General features: G+C 41.6%; 1 protein-coding gene across 1 annotated transcript in view; it reads right to left on the reverse strand.

Moving 5' to 3' along the window:
- LOC119573172 (NGFI-A-binding protein homolog) overlaps positions 1-15,000 on the reverse strand; it is a gene marked incomplete at its 3' end in the record, with an annotated part of 122,264 nt that overhangs the window by 11,320 nt on the left and 95,944 nt on the right. The window contains 4 exon segments of the mRNA XM_037920241.1: positions 7,853-8,034; positions 8,586-8,697; positions 10,403-10,536; positions 11,134-11,253. Of these exon segments, the coding sequence (XP_037776169.1) occupies positions 7,853-8,034; positions 8,586-8,697; positions 10,403-10,536; positions 11,134-11,253 (548 nt within the window).

The raw sequence follows: 15,000 nt of genomic DNA on the forward strand, positions 1-15,000 counted from the left end.
TGGGAGATTCATGGGGAAGAGTGGGAAGCGAGGAGAGTGGGGGGCAGGGGGTAGGGGCCTGAAAGAGGAAGGGGGAGGGAGGGAAGGGGAGGGAGGGAAGGGGAGGGGAGGAGGATACTGATTTCCTTTCTCCTCTTCCTCCTCCTTTTTACTACTAGTGCTAATTTTTATTATTATTTTTTCCTCCTCCTCATTTACCTTCTTCTTTTCTGTCTTCTTCTTTTACTCTTCTTCCATCTCCTCTTCTTCTTTTTTTTTTCGTCGTCGTCTTCTTCTTCTTCTTCTCCTTTACCCCAATCTTCTTTTTTTTAACTAAATCACTTATTCACATTATTACCTTTCTTTAATAATGAGAATGAGAATGACGACAACAGTAATAATAATAATAATAATAATGATAATAATAATAATAATAATAATAATAATAATAATAATAATAATAATAATAACAATAATAATAATAATAATAATAATAATAATAATAATAATAGCAATAATAATATTAATGATGATGATGATAACAATGATAATAATAATAATAATAATAATAATAATAATTTATCCTCTGTAACGCAATGATTTAAGTGTGGCATGCAACGCCCTTGCAACTACATCGCATTGTGAGCGTGTCATGGGAGCTTCTCTATGGGCGAGCTAGTCTACCTAGGTTACTGCAACAACTGCAAGATTTATGAGTAATATTCTTTTATGTTGTTTTTAAGATCATGTAGGGTCTTCTGATTTCTTCCTCTCGGTGATAATCTTTATTATTGTTAATATTATTATTGTCTGTTTCGTTGTTTGTCTGTTTAGTTACTTCCCTTCGCCTCTCATTCTTTCATTCTTTGACTCTTTCTACCGTCCTCTCTCTCTCTCTCTTTCTCTCTCTCCCTCTCTCTCTCTCTCTCTCTCTCTCTCTCTCTCTCTCTCTCTCTCTCTCTCTCTCTCTCTCTCTCTCTCTCTCTCTCTCTCTCTCTCTCTCCTCCTCCTCCTCCTCCCTTTTTACGTCTACCGCCCCGCTTCTTCCAACTTTTCTCTTCCCCTTTGATTTTCTTGCTAAAAAAACAGCGTTTTTGTTATCACGCCATATCAGATTGCTTGGAAAACGACTCATTAATCAACTTTAGCATTCAATTCCAGTTTTATCTGTCCCAAATTTTCATTTTTTTCGCTTCGGTAAAGGCATTGCCACTGAAAAATATTTGTAAAATGTTTGACGAAAATTGAGGTAGGATTTTATTTCTCTTTTGGGGGAATTCTGTATTACAAAGAAAACTTTTTTTTCCATGTAAATACTTGTTTTGTCAGGTATCCCAGCACTTAACACAATGGCGTTATCATTCATCTGTAAGTTAACAACATTGTAACTGTTAACATCGCTATTATTATTGATCATATCATTCACCTTAACGGTATTATCATATGCCATACTCTTGTTGTTATTTGCACCAATATCACAACTCCTTTATAGTTATCGTTATCATCATGATAAGGTATCATTATTATTATGACTATACCTTCATGAGAATAATGGTCATTTGCATTCCCATCATTACTTATATCATCACTACAGCCCTTGCTTATTGTCAAAATCAATATATACTAATTTCCATGAGTGTCCTAAAATATACTTTTTGATATAAGCACTATAATAGTCATCTATTTCGATCTAACCTTGCCGATTCCTTCCGTTAAGACCGCCATCTTTTCCCGCGACTGTTCTTCGCTTCCATGAATCTCATCACATCTGTTACTACAGACGATTATAGCTATTAATTATATTATCGAGGAAAGGGTATCTATAGGCACATTTATCGGACCCATTGCATATAGATGACTGTTTGGAGGAATTTTATATGCGCCATATATCGCCTGCGTTGTTAAAAGAGAGCCGGCCAATTTCACTGTGCGTTTGTTATTTACGTCTATAACAACGGAAGAGAGGGAAGCGCACCGAAAGCATCCGTTTTCCTTCGCAAGCCAAATGGAATTTTCTTTATTTTATTCGCTTTTACGTTTCTCAAGCTGATTACTTGCAATATCTTAATGTTCATTATGACTGTTATAATGTCTGTCCCGGGTCATCCCTTTTCCCTTTGAGAGTTCTGGTAAATTTCCCCCTTATTGTCTGCAGAAACTTACTGATCTGAAACTCGTGCGGTGATAAAGCCTGACTGCCTTGTAAAACCTTTCGGAAAAATGTTTAGTGTTGTGATTGAGCGCGAGATGTCAGCCCTTGAGGAAAACAGACGTTTATGGCTATTCATTTATACCATCAGTAGGATGATACTAATAATGGTAGCAGTGATAATGAAGACAATAACAATAATAACAACAATAATAATGTATTATTATTAACATTGCTATTACTATCACCATAATCTCCATCACAATTACTATCATTGTCATTATTACTATTATTATAATTATCATTATTATCACTATCATTATCGTTGTTATTTCTATTGGCACAATTATCATCATCATTATTATAATTGTTATGAACCTTATTACCAATATTATCAGTAACAACAATAATGATAATAGTGACGATAATAACAATAAAAAATTGTTAGTACTATTATCATTATCGTCAATAATCTTGTTATTGATGTTTCACCGTAATCAGCATCACCGTTATCATCATTATTGTAAACACTGTTATTTATCACAGATACCGTAGCCATTACCATTACCTTTTTATTGCTTTAACCGCTCCCGACAGTCTTAGCTGCCGAATCAGAATAAGCTGGACACTTTAGACCAAAACCGAAGCGCCGAGATTCTTTTCCCCGCCCGCAATAGGGGTATTCTTCTTAGCAGACAGATTGATAGTGATAGATAGATACATTGTTGAATAGATAGACAGAGAGATAGATAGATAGATAACTAGGTATGTACACATACACACACACACACACACACACACGTGTGTGTGTGTGTGTGTGTGTGTGTGTGTGTGTGTGTGTGTGTGTGTGTGTGTGTGTGTGTGTGAGAGAGAGAGAGAGAGAGAGAGAGAGAGAGAGAGAGAGAGAGAGAGAGAGAGAGAGAGAGAGAGAGAGAGAGAGAGAGAGAGAGAAGAGAAAGAGAGAGAGAGAGAGAGAGAGAGAGAGAGAGAGAGAGTACATGATGAGATAGATAATAATTATATATATATATATATATATATATATATATATATATATATATAGAGAGAGAGAGAGAGAGAGAGAGAGAGAGAGATAGAGAGAGAGTTTCCCACGACAAAACTCGTCCATTCCTGGACAAAACTCCAACATCATATTATTTTCCATCAGCGTGGGCGCATCAAGACGCGAATGGAAAGGTTGCTATTGTAAGGACAAGTTAAAAATCTTATTTCTCATTTTTCCTTCTCTTCCTTTTTATATTCCGTCATTCTTTCTCTGCAGTTTTCGAAACATTACAAATAGCAGTGGTCAAGGGAGTCCATATTCGAGCGGCCGTCTTTTAATGTCAGGCTCTGTATTAGGAGATAAAAATGGCAAAAATGACCGAGGCTGTAGCCAAAGAAATGGGGTTCTATAGAAGGGCAGAACCTGCATGGCCAAGAAAAATAGACGCTGGCAACCCCGCCGTCCACCGGCTCCAACAGGACCGCCATAGAAAACGCGACCTAAATCAACATGGGGTAAAAAAATGAAAGATAAAAAAGGAGAGAGAGAGAGAGAGAGAGCGAGAGAGAGAGAGAGAGAGAGAGAGAGAGAGAGAGAGAGAGAGAGAGAGAGAGAGAGAGAGAGAGAGAGAGAGAGAGAGAGAGAGAGATGATCACAAACAATGGCACTTTCCCTCCTTTTATGTAGAAACTCTGTCTTCAGGATGCTGGGTCAAATATATACGTATAAAAAACACAGATAAAGTATTCAAATCTAAGTACGGCTGAAATCCATTAAGGTTTTATGGCTTAAATGCTGTAGGGTTATGTCTGTTCTGTGTGCTTTTATATTGCATTCAGACTCGGTAGAGCTGAAATTTGGATGAATTTTAACTGAATAAGTGAAACAAAGCGATGTTTTATCCAAAAGGAGCGAAACTCGGTTCAAAGTGCAATAGTTCTCGATAACATATTAACACACCTCTAGCACACATCACATAACTCATTTTCACAAAGTAATGTGAATTCTTCTGATAAATTTTGACGATTATATATAAAATAAGAAAAAAAATCCCACGACCACAATGGAATACTTTTTTCGGTTAACCTGTTCAGTGAATCCACCCCTTGACCCAGGACTCACTAACTGTATGTTCGAGAGAGAGAGAGAGAGAGAGAGAGAGAGAGAGAGAGAGAGAGAGAGAGAGAGAGAGAGAGAGAGAGAGAGAGAGAGAGAGAGAGAGAGAGAGAGAGAGAGAGAATAACGACAGAATAAAGAGAAAAAATAGAAAGAGAAGAGGGAGAGAAAGAGGGCACAGAAAATGATCCCCTTTGGCAACTCCCGTCAGGAAGGATCGGCAGGAGCAAATAGATGGTTAAAGCTTTTGATTTATGATAGGACGGAACTCCCTCTTCCTATCCTCCCTCACCCCCTCCCCCAGTCCGCCCTGCACCGCCCCCCTAACCTGACGGAGGTGCTTCTGGGGGAGCTGGGAGCAGGGCAGAGGGGGTGAGGGGGAAGCCGAGGCGGTTGATATATCACCACGACTGAGGAGAAGCCGCGTGCGAGCCTCGAGGGGGAGAAGCGAGTGGATCTGTGACAACTTCCCAGTCTGTGATGAGAGGGAAGCCGAGAGTGAGGGGGACAACGAGCATAAAAGGAGAGAGTTTTGGATACTTGTTTATGCTTATACTTCTTTCTCATAATCCGAAATGATTTTGACGATGTATACTTATTATTTACCTGAGATGATATTTGAGTTTTTCTTCAAACATGTTAAAGGAGGAGTGTGAGCTAAGCATGACAATAAAATGATGTAAATAGTGAGACTTTTTTTCAGTATCGTTGCATGATCGTCAAGCTTGAATTTTCTCACGCAAGACGACTTGACTTGAATAAATTCAAGCAAGCATGGACGTCGGAATGATGATATGATTGAAAAAAATCTTGATTTCATATCTGATGATGATTATGATCATTGCAATAACAGGTATAATAATAATAATAATAATAATAATAATAATAATAATAATAATAATAATAATAATAATAATAATAATAATAATGATAATAACAATAATAATAATAATAATAATAATAATAATGATAATAATAATAATGGTAATAAATAAATAAATATATGATTAAATAAATAATAATAATAACATCAACATAATGGCAAAAATACCGTTAACGGAGATACCAGCGCGCGTGACCCTTGGCGGCTGAGGCAGCAAGGCTGAGCGCCGCTCACGCAAATTGCGTGCCCCGAACACAGGTGTTCGCGGCCTCGCCTCGCTGCGCGGCCTTGATAAATCACCGCATCACCATAATGACCTTCTCCATAAATTGGGTCCGGCGACCTTGTTTGATCGGCGGTGGACGCTAAATGGCGGTTACTAATGACGGGAGCACCGCGGCCCGCCGGTCACTCGCCCCTACCCCCTCCTTCCTACTCCTGCCTCCCCCCTTCGGCCCTTTCTTCCCCGTCCTTTATGTACCCGACGGGACTCAGTTCTTTTCACGAGGAAAGGCCTTATTAATCACGCGGCGCGCCGCTCCCGGAGATGTATGGGGCGTGATGGATTCGCTCGCCGAGGGAAAACACCGCGCTGCGATCTATTGGTCTATACCTATATGTAAACATACATGCATACAACATTACATGCGTAAGTATATGCACATACATTTCATACATACTTGCACGTGTGTCCACGCGGGCGTGTCAGTATGCATGAGTCTGTGTTCGAGGGAAACGCCAAATACCGAGCAACCAAGGGCTGCCACTCCTCTCTCCACAACCCAGACAAACAACAAGTGTTGATTACTTAAATGCTCTGCCGCGTCAGCAGCCGAGGCTCTCATAAGCCTTGAAGTACCAACGACACCGCGCCAGCGCCTGCGTCACCGCTGCCGACGAGGCAAGTGCACCGCGGAGGTCGTCTCGGGTCGAACCAGCGGCGCCTTTTCACGTCGTCTTCGTCGTTTGGGTCTCTGTTGCTTTCATGCAACTGCCTAAACTGGTTATCAGCTCATTCATTCAAGTAATTCCCATGACTGGTTCTCAAACGACTCTCCGTGTGTTTGTATAAGCACGTCTATGAGAACATGTACGTTTGGATTTGCATGCATTTGTGCACATGTGCTGTGCGTTGATCCCTCCGTGTGCGCACCTACACGAATCTAACTCTAACTTATGTAGCGAGTCTCGTAAGTAAACCATGTAGCGGCGAACTCTAACTTTAAGTTTAAGAACTAACTTCTCAGACGAAGCACCCTTGCAGAACTCTTGCTCGCTGCGTATAAATCGACTTAATCACTAGACTTTTAAGTTCATCTAACCTCCTAAAGCAGCAGATTTGTTCGGTAAACATGTCGTATTTTGAGCTCATTGTCAACTTCCTTTGCCCCCCCCCCCCAGCCACACACAAAAAAGTTCGCTAAAGAAATATTTTGGAAGCCACGAGTTTACCCAAGAAAGTTACAAGTTACATTCATACTCGATTCTATTTTCGTCCAATTTACGTTTATGTGAATTTGGACATTTATAGCCGGAAATGTATCTACCGTGTGGGTAAAATATAATAGTTTATGCAAATATGGTTCTTTATCATTACAAAAACCGTGACACACTGGAGGGATCGCGAGGTGCCTGGAATGGCGCTGGCTGTGTGGCGAGTTTGCGCTTCACGTCGGGCGGGGCTGCTGGGGGAGGGGGGGGATGAAGGGTCAAGCCCAGCAGATTTTTTGCTAATTGAAAACAAAGCCTTTTAAATTACAAGTATATTTATTTGTTTATAATATAATACCAGTCGGTTAAATCCATAAACAAAAATGAAGGTATTTCTATGCTGCGAACATGGAATTAATGCCAATGAAATTACTGATAACAATAAAACAAACTGAATATCACAAAAAAAGTACAATAAAAACCCAAAAAATGACTTAAACTTATTGAGGATTTCCACCACACTATTTGGCAATGCGGCGGCTCCACGCATTCGACGCTCCACCGCAATGAAGAGCCTGAGGTAGGAGGAGCTTGGCTGAGCGTAAGCACGAGCTGCTGGTCTTGCTTCTCAGAGCACGGTCGCCCGCTGTCTCGAGGCTCGGGACTTCCAGTCTTAAGGTGCATTTGCCAATCAAGCTTTACTTATTAGGCATCTTCAGTGGCTTTCTACATCCTAATTGTTCAATTACACTTTTCCCTGATCATTAGTTGCAAACGCTATGGGTAATAAATATATGTACATCATACAAGTAACAACATTTTTCAATAATACGATATACTACAGGGAAATGTGTCCGCGCATTGACAGATTATCTTTTTGTACGCTTAAAACAGTGAAATATGACAGATGTGACAATGATGTAAATAATGCAGCATCAATGTAATGATAATGATTTGTACTCATTGGTAAATGAACAAGAACCTTAAACATTAGGTTTGGCACAGTTCGGGGCAAGAGAATCACATCTGCGCCGTGATAAAACAAACAAACAAAAACAACAATCTTAACCTAAAATCTCTTTTGCACATCATCCATATCTGCAAGCCATGCTTTGGGCACACGAGGCGAGGCGAGCCACAGATATCCGGAGGCACTGTGGCACCCCGTCTGGATCCAGTGGGGCGTCTTTCTCCCCCTGGCACCCCCCGTGCGCCACCACCAACACCACAGCAACCTCTTCCTCCACATGTGCTCCTCTCAACCAACACATCACCAAGGAGGACTCACTTGCGCTGGGCCTTGAGGAGCTCGTTCTGTTCGAGGGTGAGTTGGGCGTGGCGGGTCTGGAGGGCGTCCATTTGGGAGGTGAGAGCCGACACGTCCCCGCTGCCTGAGGTGAGCGAAGTCCTCACCTCCTCGGCGCGCTCGCTCATGTGTCTCAACTCCTCGCTGATGGCCTCCAGGCGCTCCTGCGGGGGAAGGGCGGGTGAGAAGGGCGGGCTGGCTGCCTCTGCACTGGCTGTGGCATCGGTAACATTGTAAGGAAGAGTTGGTCATGATGATTGGGATAATAGTTCTAACATTAACAACAGCAAAATGGTAATGACATTATTAGTAATAATGATAATGATGCTGAAAATAATGATAAGAAAATATAACAATAATAATGAGTGATAATATCAGTCGTCTCATTATCATCATTGTCGCCATCATTAATATTACTCTTATCATTATTCTTATCATATCATAATTATAATAGTACTAATAATTATAAAGGTGGCAGCAACACTAATATTATCATCTATCTTTAACTGATATATTCGGTAACATTACTCTTCTGGCATAAACAATGCAGATTTAATGATTTAGCGAACAATTTACTGAACAATTATACACAAACACCCTAGCATGTATATTGCAAAGAGAATCAGACGTCTCATCTGGAGGTGCTCTGGCCTCGTTTGAACGCGATTTGCTTTTCCCTTTGCGAGCGTAACAAGCGAAGGTCAGGGTGCCTTACCTGTCTCTTTTTCCACTGGAGGTCGTTCTTGAGGTCACCTGTGTCATGACCTGAATCTGACCTTGACCTTTTAGTCCTGGGCTCCTCCTCGCGGCCGACTACAGTCTGGGACCTGCAAGGGAGACGCCACGGGAAGGTCATTCACAGGGAACGGAGAGAAAAGCTTGAAACATGCACTGTGAGGGAGGTTTATATCAGTGCTGTGGTGGCATTCGGATAGAATGCAGAGTGCAAACCTACATAATTATATTGTTCGTCTGATGTTATGAACATTGGCATTATATATATATATATTTTTTTTTTGTAAAATTATCTCACACACACACACACACACACACACAGTCTCTCTCTCTCTCTCTCTCTCTCTCTCTCTCTCACACACACACACACACACACACACACACACACACACACACACACACACACACACACACACACAAACACACACATACATACATACACACACACACACACACACACACACACACATATATATATATATATATATATATATATATATATATATATATATGTGTGTGTGTGTGTGTGTGTGTGTGTGTGTGTGTATATATGTATATATATATATATATATATATATATATATATATATATATATATATATATATATATATATATATATTTACACACATGTCTTGATGTGTATAAAATCTATTCACGAAAAGAAGATCATAACAGAATTAATTCTCATAAAAATATAATCTCATTATCAATAACATTAACCCAACAAGCAAAAACACTCGCAGAAAATAACCTGCCATGGCGCCACAAAAAACAAAACTTGCTTAAATGCAAATATCTAGTTAAGTAGATTAGCAGCGGGAGTTTCTCTTGCACATGAACGCCACAGTTATCGTAAACAATATGCAAGTCATGCAGTAATCAGGCATAACTGGTTCTGAATGACCTGCCAGCGCCCGCGAGTGGCGTGAAAGTAACGAGTCCGAAGCCGGCGAACCGTGTTTGCGCCTCGGGAAGTGACATGCTCGTGAGACAAATAAGCTGAAGCAAGCGAGTGAGACAAATAAGCTGAGGCAAGCGAGTGAGACAAATAAGCTGAGGCAAGCGAGTGAGACAAATAAGCTGAAGCAAGCGAGTGAGACAAATAAGCTGAGGCAAGCGAGTGAGACAAATAAGCTGAGGCAAGCGAGTGAGACAAATAAGCTGAGGCAAGCGAGTGAGACAAATAAGCTGAGGCAAGCGAGTGAGACAAATAAGCTGAGGCAAGCGAGTGAGACAAATAAGCTGAGGCAAGCGAGTGAGACAAATAAGCTGAGGCAAGCGAGTGAGACAAATAAGCTGAGGCAAGCGAGTGAGACAAATAAGCTGAGGCAAGCGAGTGAGACAAATAAGCTGAGGCAAGCGAGTGAGACAAATAAGCTGAGGCAAGCGAGTGAGACAAATAAGCTGAGGCAAGCGAGTGAGACAAATAAGCTGAGGCAAGCGAGTGAGACAAATAAGCTGAGGCAAGCGAGTGAGACAAATAAGCTGAGGCAAGCGAGTTAGGAGACTCGGCTTGTCAAGTTATTTTTGAGGCAAGCATGACCTAATCTTATTCAAGGAAACGTGAGTTAACAAAAGCTGATGCAGAGACAAATATTAAAAAAGGCTAATCTGTAGTGATAACCTGATAATCAAAAAGAAATTGAAAGAGGACGGTCTAGTATAAATGAAAATTATTAGTCACAACTAGTGAAAGGCATCAATTTCATCTATATATCTATTTTTGTGACAGCAAAGCGGATTTATAAAAAAAGAGAACATAGAACTCAAAAAAGGAATGAGCATCGTAGACTGACCTGGAATGACCCTTGGAGTACTGGTAGCCCGAGTCACGCACGACCTGGCGGGCGAGAGGGAAGAGCTCGTCGCGGCGCGTCAGCAGAGCCGGCATGTACTTGCAAATCTGTGCCGCAGCCTCGTTGACGGACACCTGGGGAGGAGGGGAGGTTAGTCATCTACCAGCACCGGGCACGGACTGGCTGATTCGGATCACCATTTCCTGACACTTGCGAAGGAAAGGATGTGAGCGACATTTCCCTGACACGTGAAGACGGAGAAAGAGACCGGAATATCTTTCCCTTTGATTTAGCAGTGTTCCTGCCGCCGAGAAAGATTATTCATAAAATCGTGTATTATGATTTTAAGCCGAATCTTCTTCTTGCCAATGGACTTTGGAGATTAAGCCCAATATCTCCCTATTCATTTTACTACTAAGCCGATCACATATAATCCTACAATTATATATTCAAGCACCGAGTTATCTTCCCGTAACTTTCTCAGGCCACAAGGAACTAGGAATATAGCAAACCTTCCCTTATTTTTCTTCTCTATATATTTCTCTTTCTCCAATCATTAACATTATTTTTAACCTCTTCGTGTTCTTCCTTCATTTATCTCCCTTTCCATCCCCAACTTTTCTCTATCTTCTCTCACTCCCTTTCCCCCCTCAGTACCCTCCCCTATTCTTTGCTCTCCCCCAGGTCTCTTCCATTGCTCCTCTTACGGCTTTCATCGCCCCCTTTCTTACCTCGTGCAAGGTTAGCGGCTTCTCCGGCTTCCGCTTACAGTCGAAGCGTCCGTAAATGGCGGCGTACTTGCGGATCTCCTCCATCCGGCGCGGGTCGTCCTCGCTCATGTTCATTATGTACTGCGGGGGAAGGCCACTCGTTACTGGGGGCGGCTCCTGAGGCGCCTCGTACAGATGCGCACGCACACAGTTAGGCAGATAGATAGGCAGATAGATAGATAAACAGATAGACAGATAAATAGATAGACAGACAGACAGACATATAGATAGATAGATAGATAGACAGACAAATAGATAGATAAATAGATAGATAGACAGATATAGACATGGAGAAAAAATAAAGAGATAGAGAGATATAGATGTGCAGATAGACTGACAGATACAGATATACATATAGATATATAGACATATAGATATAGATATACGGATAAAAATATAGATATCGATAGAGACACAGATAAATGAAAAGACAGATGGCTATAAATAGAGATCGAGATATAGACAGACGTGTGTACACACACACACACACACACACACACACACACACACACACACACACACACACACACACACACACACACACACACACACGCATACACATAATACAGATGTGAAAAGATGAAGGCACAGATGAAGATAATGCAATGTTGGTCCACAGCGATCGCAAGGTCCCAATCAAACAGAGGTTAGGCAGGGAAGCACCTCCGAACGGGTGCGAAGGGGGCGGGGGCGATCAGGTAACAAGTATCTGCTAATTACTGACGCAACAGACAGTTGTGTGTCTGTCGTTAGTTAGAGAACGACCTGTAATCTGGAGCGTTCGGGCGAAACGCCAAGATTTTTTTGCTTACGGCGGGGAGAGAGGCCGGTGCAGTAAATCTCGGGAAGGAGAAAAAGGACGGATAAAACGCGGGAACATAAAAGAGCGAATTCTTCGGCGTGTCGTCTGGAAGGACGCATACACACAAACAAAAGAGAGAGAGAGAGAGAGAGAGAGAGAGAGAGAGAGAGAGAGAGAGAGAGAGAGAGAGAGAGAGAGAGAGAGAGAGAGAGAGAGAGAGCGAGAGAGCGAGAGAGAGAGAGCGAGAGAGCGAGAGAGAGAGAGCGAGCGAGAGAGCGAGAGAGAGAGAGAGAAAGAGAGAGAGAGAGAAAGTAAGAAAAAACAAGTGATAATAACCAAACAAAGGAAATTTGTGAAGCAGCAGAGAAGAGAGCGAAGGGCGCCCTCCTCCCGGCGCAGAGTCGCCGACGCCGGGCGAATCGCGGCCGAAGTCTCGACCCGAAACACGTTTGACCGAAGGAAACAGCGTTTTTCTCTTCTTTGCATCAATGGGGGCCAGCCATGATCTGCTGCGTGGTAAAAGCAGGCAAAAAATTCTGCGTTTGAGGACCGGGTTTATGCTTTACCAAGCAACGTTTTATTATTATTATGCGAGATAAAGTTTATGGTTACGACGATACGTATTTCACCAACTGCTTATGTAGCGTTCGTTGTTGATAACAAATTCATTTTACGATTACTGATAATGACTCTCGGCCTCGGTTTGTTGTCAGGTATTCTGATAATCAGATCGCCATTCCTAGGCATCATCTTCCATAAATATTATCAATACACTTTTTTCTTTTAATGAGGGCGGGGGAGGGAGGGATTTCAAAACATTAATCCAGTTCGAACAAACATTAATTCCTCTGTAGTGGGACGAGAGCCAAGCTGTATAGTAACATCTGCATGTGCGTTTCCCCGCACTCACTCTAATCCGCGGAGCTTTATCTGTATTCACTACGCGGATTACGACATTAGGAAAAAGTCAGAAGAGAGAGAAAAAAGGGCGAAACTGAAAGAGAAATAAAGAAGAGAGAAAGCAAAACAGCAAAAAAGAAGAAAAAGGACACGATATTCGATATGCCTCTTTCTAGGCGTAGAGAAGGTTAGGAAAAGTGAAGCCCTTAGGACTCGAACACCAAGAATCTCTTTTCTCGCTCCCTGCCCTCTCTCTCTCACCATCTCCCTCTCTCTTCTTATCTCCTCTCCCTCTCTCTCACCCTCTCCTTCTACTTTCTTTCCTTCTCCCTCTCTCCCACTCTCCCTTCCTCTAGCCTTCTCCCCTTTTCTTTTTTTCCTTTCTCCTATAATGCCCTCTCCTTTCAGCTCTTTTCCCTCTTCTCTCTTCCCCTTGCTCTCGCCTCCTCTTTCTTAGCTCTTCTATTCGATTTTCTATCCCCCCTTTCTCTGCACTTTTCTCTTTCTCCCCTTCTTCCTCCTCTCCCCTTTCCAGTCTCCCCTCTTCCACCGCTTCCCTTCCCTTTCTCCCCTCTCCTTCCCCTTCCCCCTCCTCCCCTTTCAACTTTCTCAAAACTATTGCTCATAAAAGTATTAAAAATATGCGGAGATTCTTTTCACAAAGGGATTTAAAAACACGTTGGGCATTTTTTCGGCCAGACCTCCGCCTCCTGTCATTCCCTCCCTCGACAAATAGGAGATGAAATTGTTTATTTGTTTACCTGCTTTTCTTATACGGGAAAAATGACGTGACCGTATCTTGATCGACCGAGAAAAAGCGATCGGCAGCAGAGCCCTGGGCCTCGGCCCCTGTCTGTTGTTTGTTTGTGTTTGGGTATAGGGGTGCACATGCATACACATATATGTGTGTATGTGCATATGTGTGTGTTGGGGTACTAGATGTGTACGTTCACTGCGCTCATAAATAGACAGATTAGAGGTGTAGATAGATAACTAGATAAATTGATAGATAAAACCCACACAGTTAGCTAGATTTCTTCCTCCTTCTTTCCCCCTCTATTTTTTTTCTTTCACTCCCTCTCTCTTCCTCTCCTTCTCCCTCCCTTAACAAGCAAAACCAATTCGAATATTCTATGTTCCAGAAACTGAGGGGATAAAGCTAAAATACATTCACATTCACTCACAGAAAAACCGCCATGAATGAAAAATATAAATGCAAAAAAAAAGTTGGCTTCTATCCCCAAGGAAAAAAAGGAGGGAGAAAGGGAAAAAAGAAAGAAAGAAAGGGAAGGAAAGAAAATAAAGAGAAAAAAGACAGGGAGAAAAAAGGAGCCCAAAAAGTACCCCCCTCCTCGCGGGTAAAGACTTCTAGATGCTCAAGTTTACACCCAAAAAAATGCCTGTGGTGTTTTCATCCACTTCCGGCGGGGGTGGGGGCGGGGCGGGGTGGGAGGGCCCTAGAAAAAAGCCCCGCCCCTCCCCTCACCCTCCCTCCGCTCCTCCCCCCTCCCCACCCTCACACACTTCCAGAAAAAAGAAAGAAAGAAAAAGTAAAAAGTTTGCCGGGGTCTTAAACTACCATCTAATCCAACTCTATCGCACACGGAGCCAAAAAATAAAAGAATGTGATGAGTTGCATGGAATGAGGAGAGACTTTTCTTTCTCAGGCTTTTTCTCTTTTTCTTATCTCTGTTTCTTTTTCTTTGTTTTCTTCTTGCCTTCCCCTCTATCCACCCTTCCTGCTGCGATGGCGGTGGATGATGAGGGCGGAATGGAACAGTAGAAGAGATATATAGACGGAGTCAAAGGGAGAGGAGAATATATATATATATATATATATATATATATATATATATATATATATATATATATATATATATATATAAATATATATATACATATATATATATATATATATATATATATATATATATATATATATATATATATATATATTACGTACATGTATGTATGTGTATATATATATATATATATATATATATATATATATATATATATATATATATATGGAGAGAGAGAGAGACAAAGAGAGACAGGCAGGAAGGCAGACAGACAGAGAGAAGCAGACATAAAGGTACAGACAGAGAGAAACAGGAGAGCAGAGC

The sequence above is a fragment of the Penaeus monodon genome, chromosome 5 (genome assembly GCF_015228065.2).
Source record: "Penaeus monodon isolate SGIC_2016 chromosome 5, NSTDA_Pmon_1, whole genome shotgun sequence".
NCBI classification, from domain to species: domain Eukaryota; kingdom Metazoa; phylum Arthropoda; class Malacostraca; order Decapoda; family Penaeidae; genus Penaeus; species Penaeus monodon.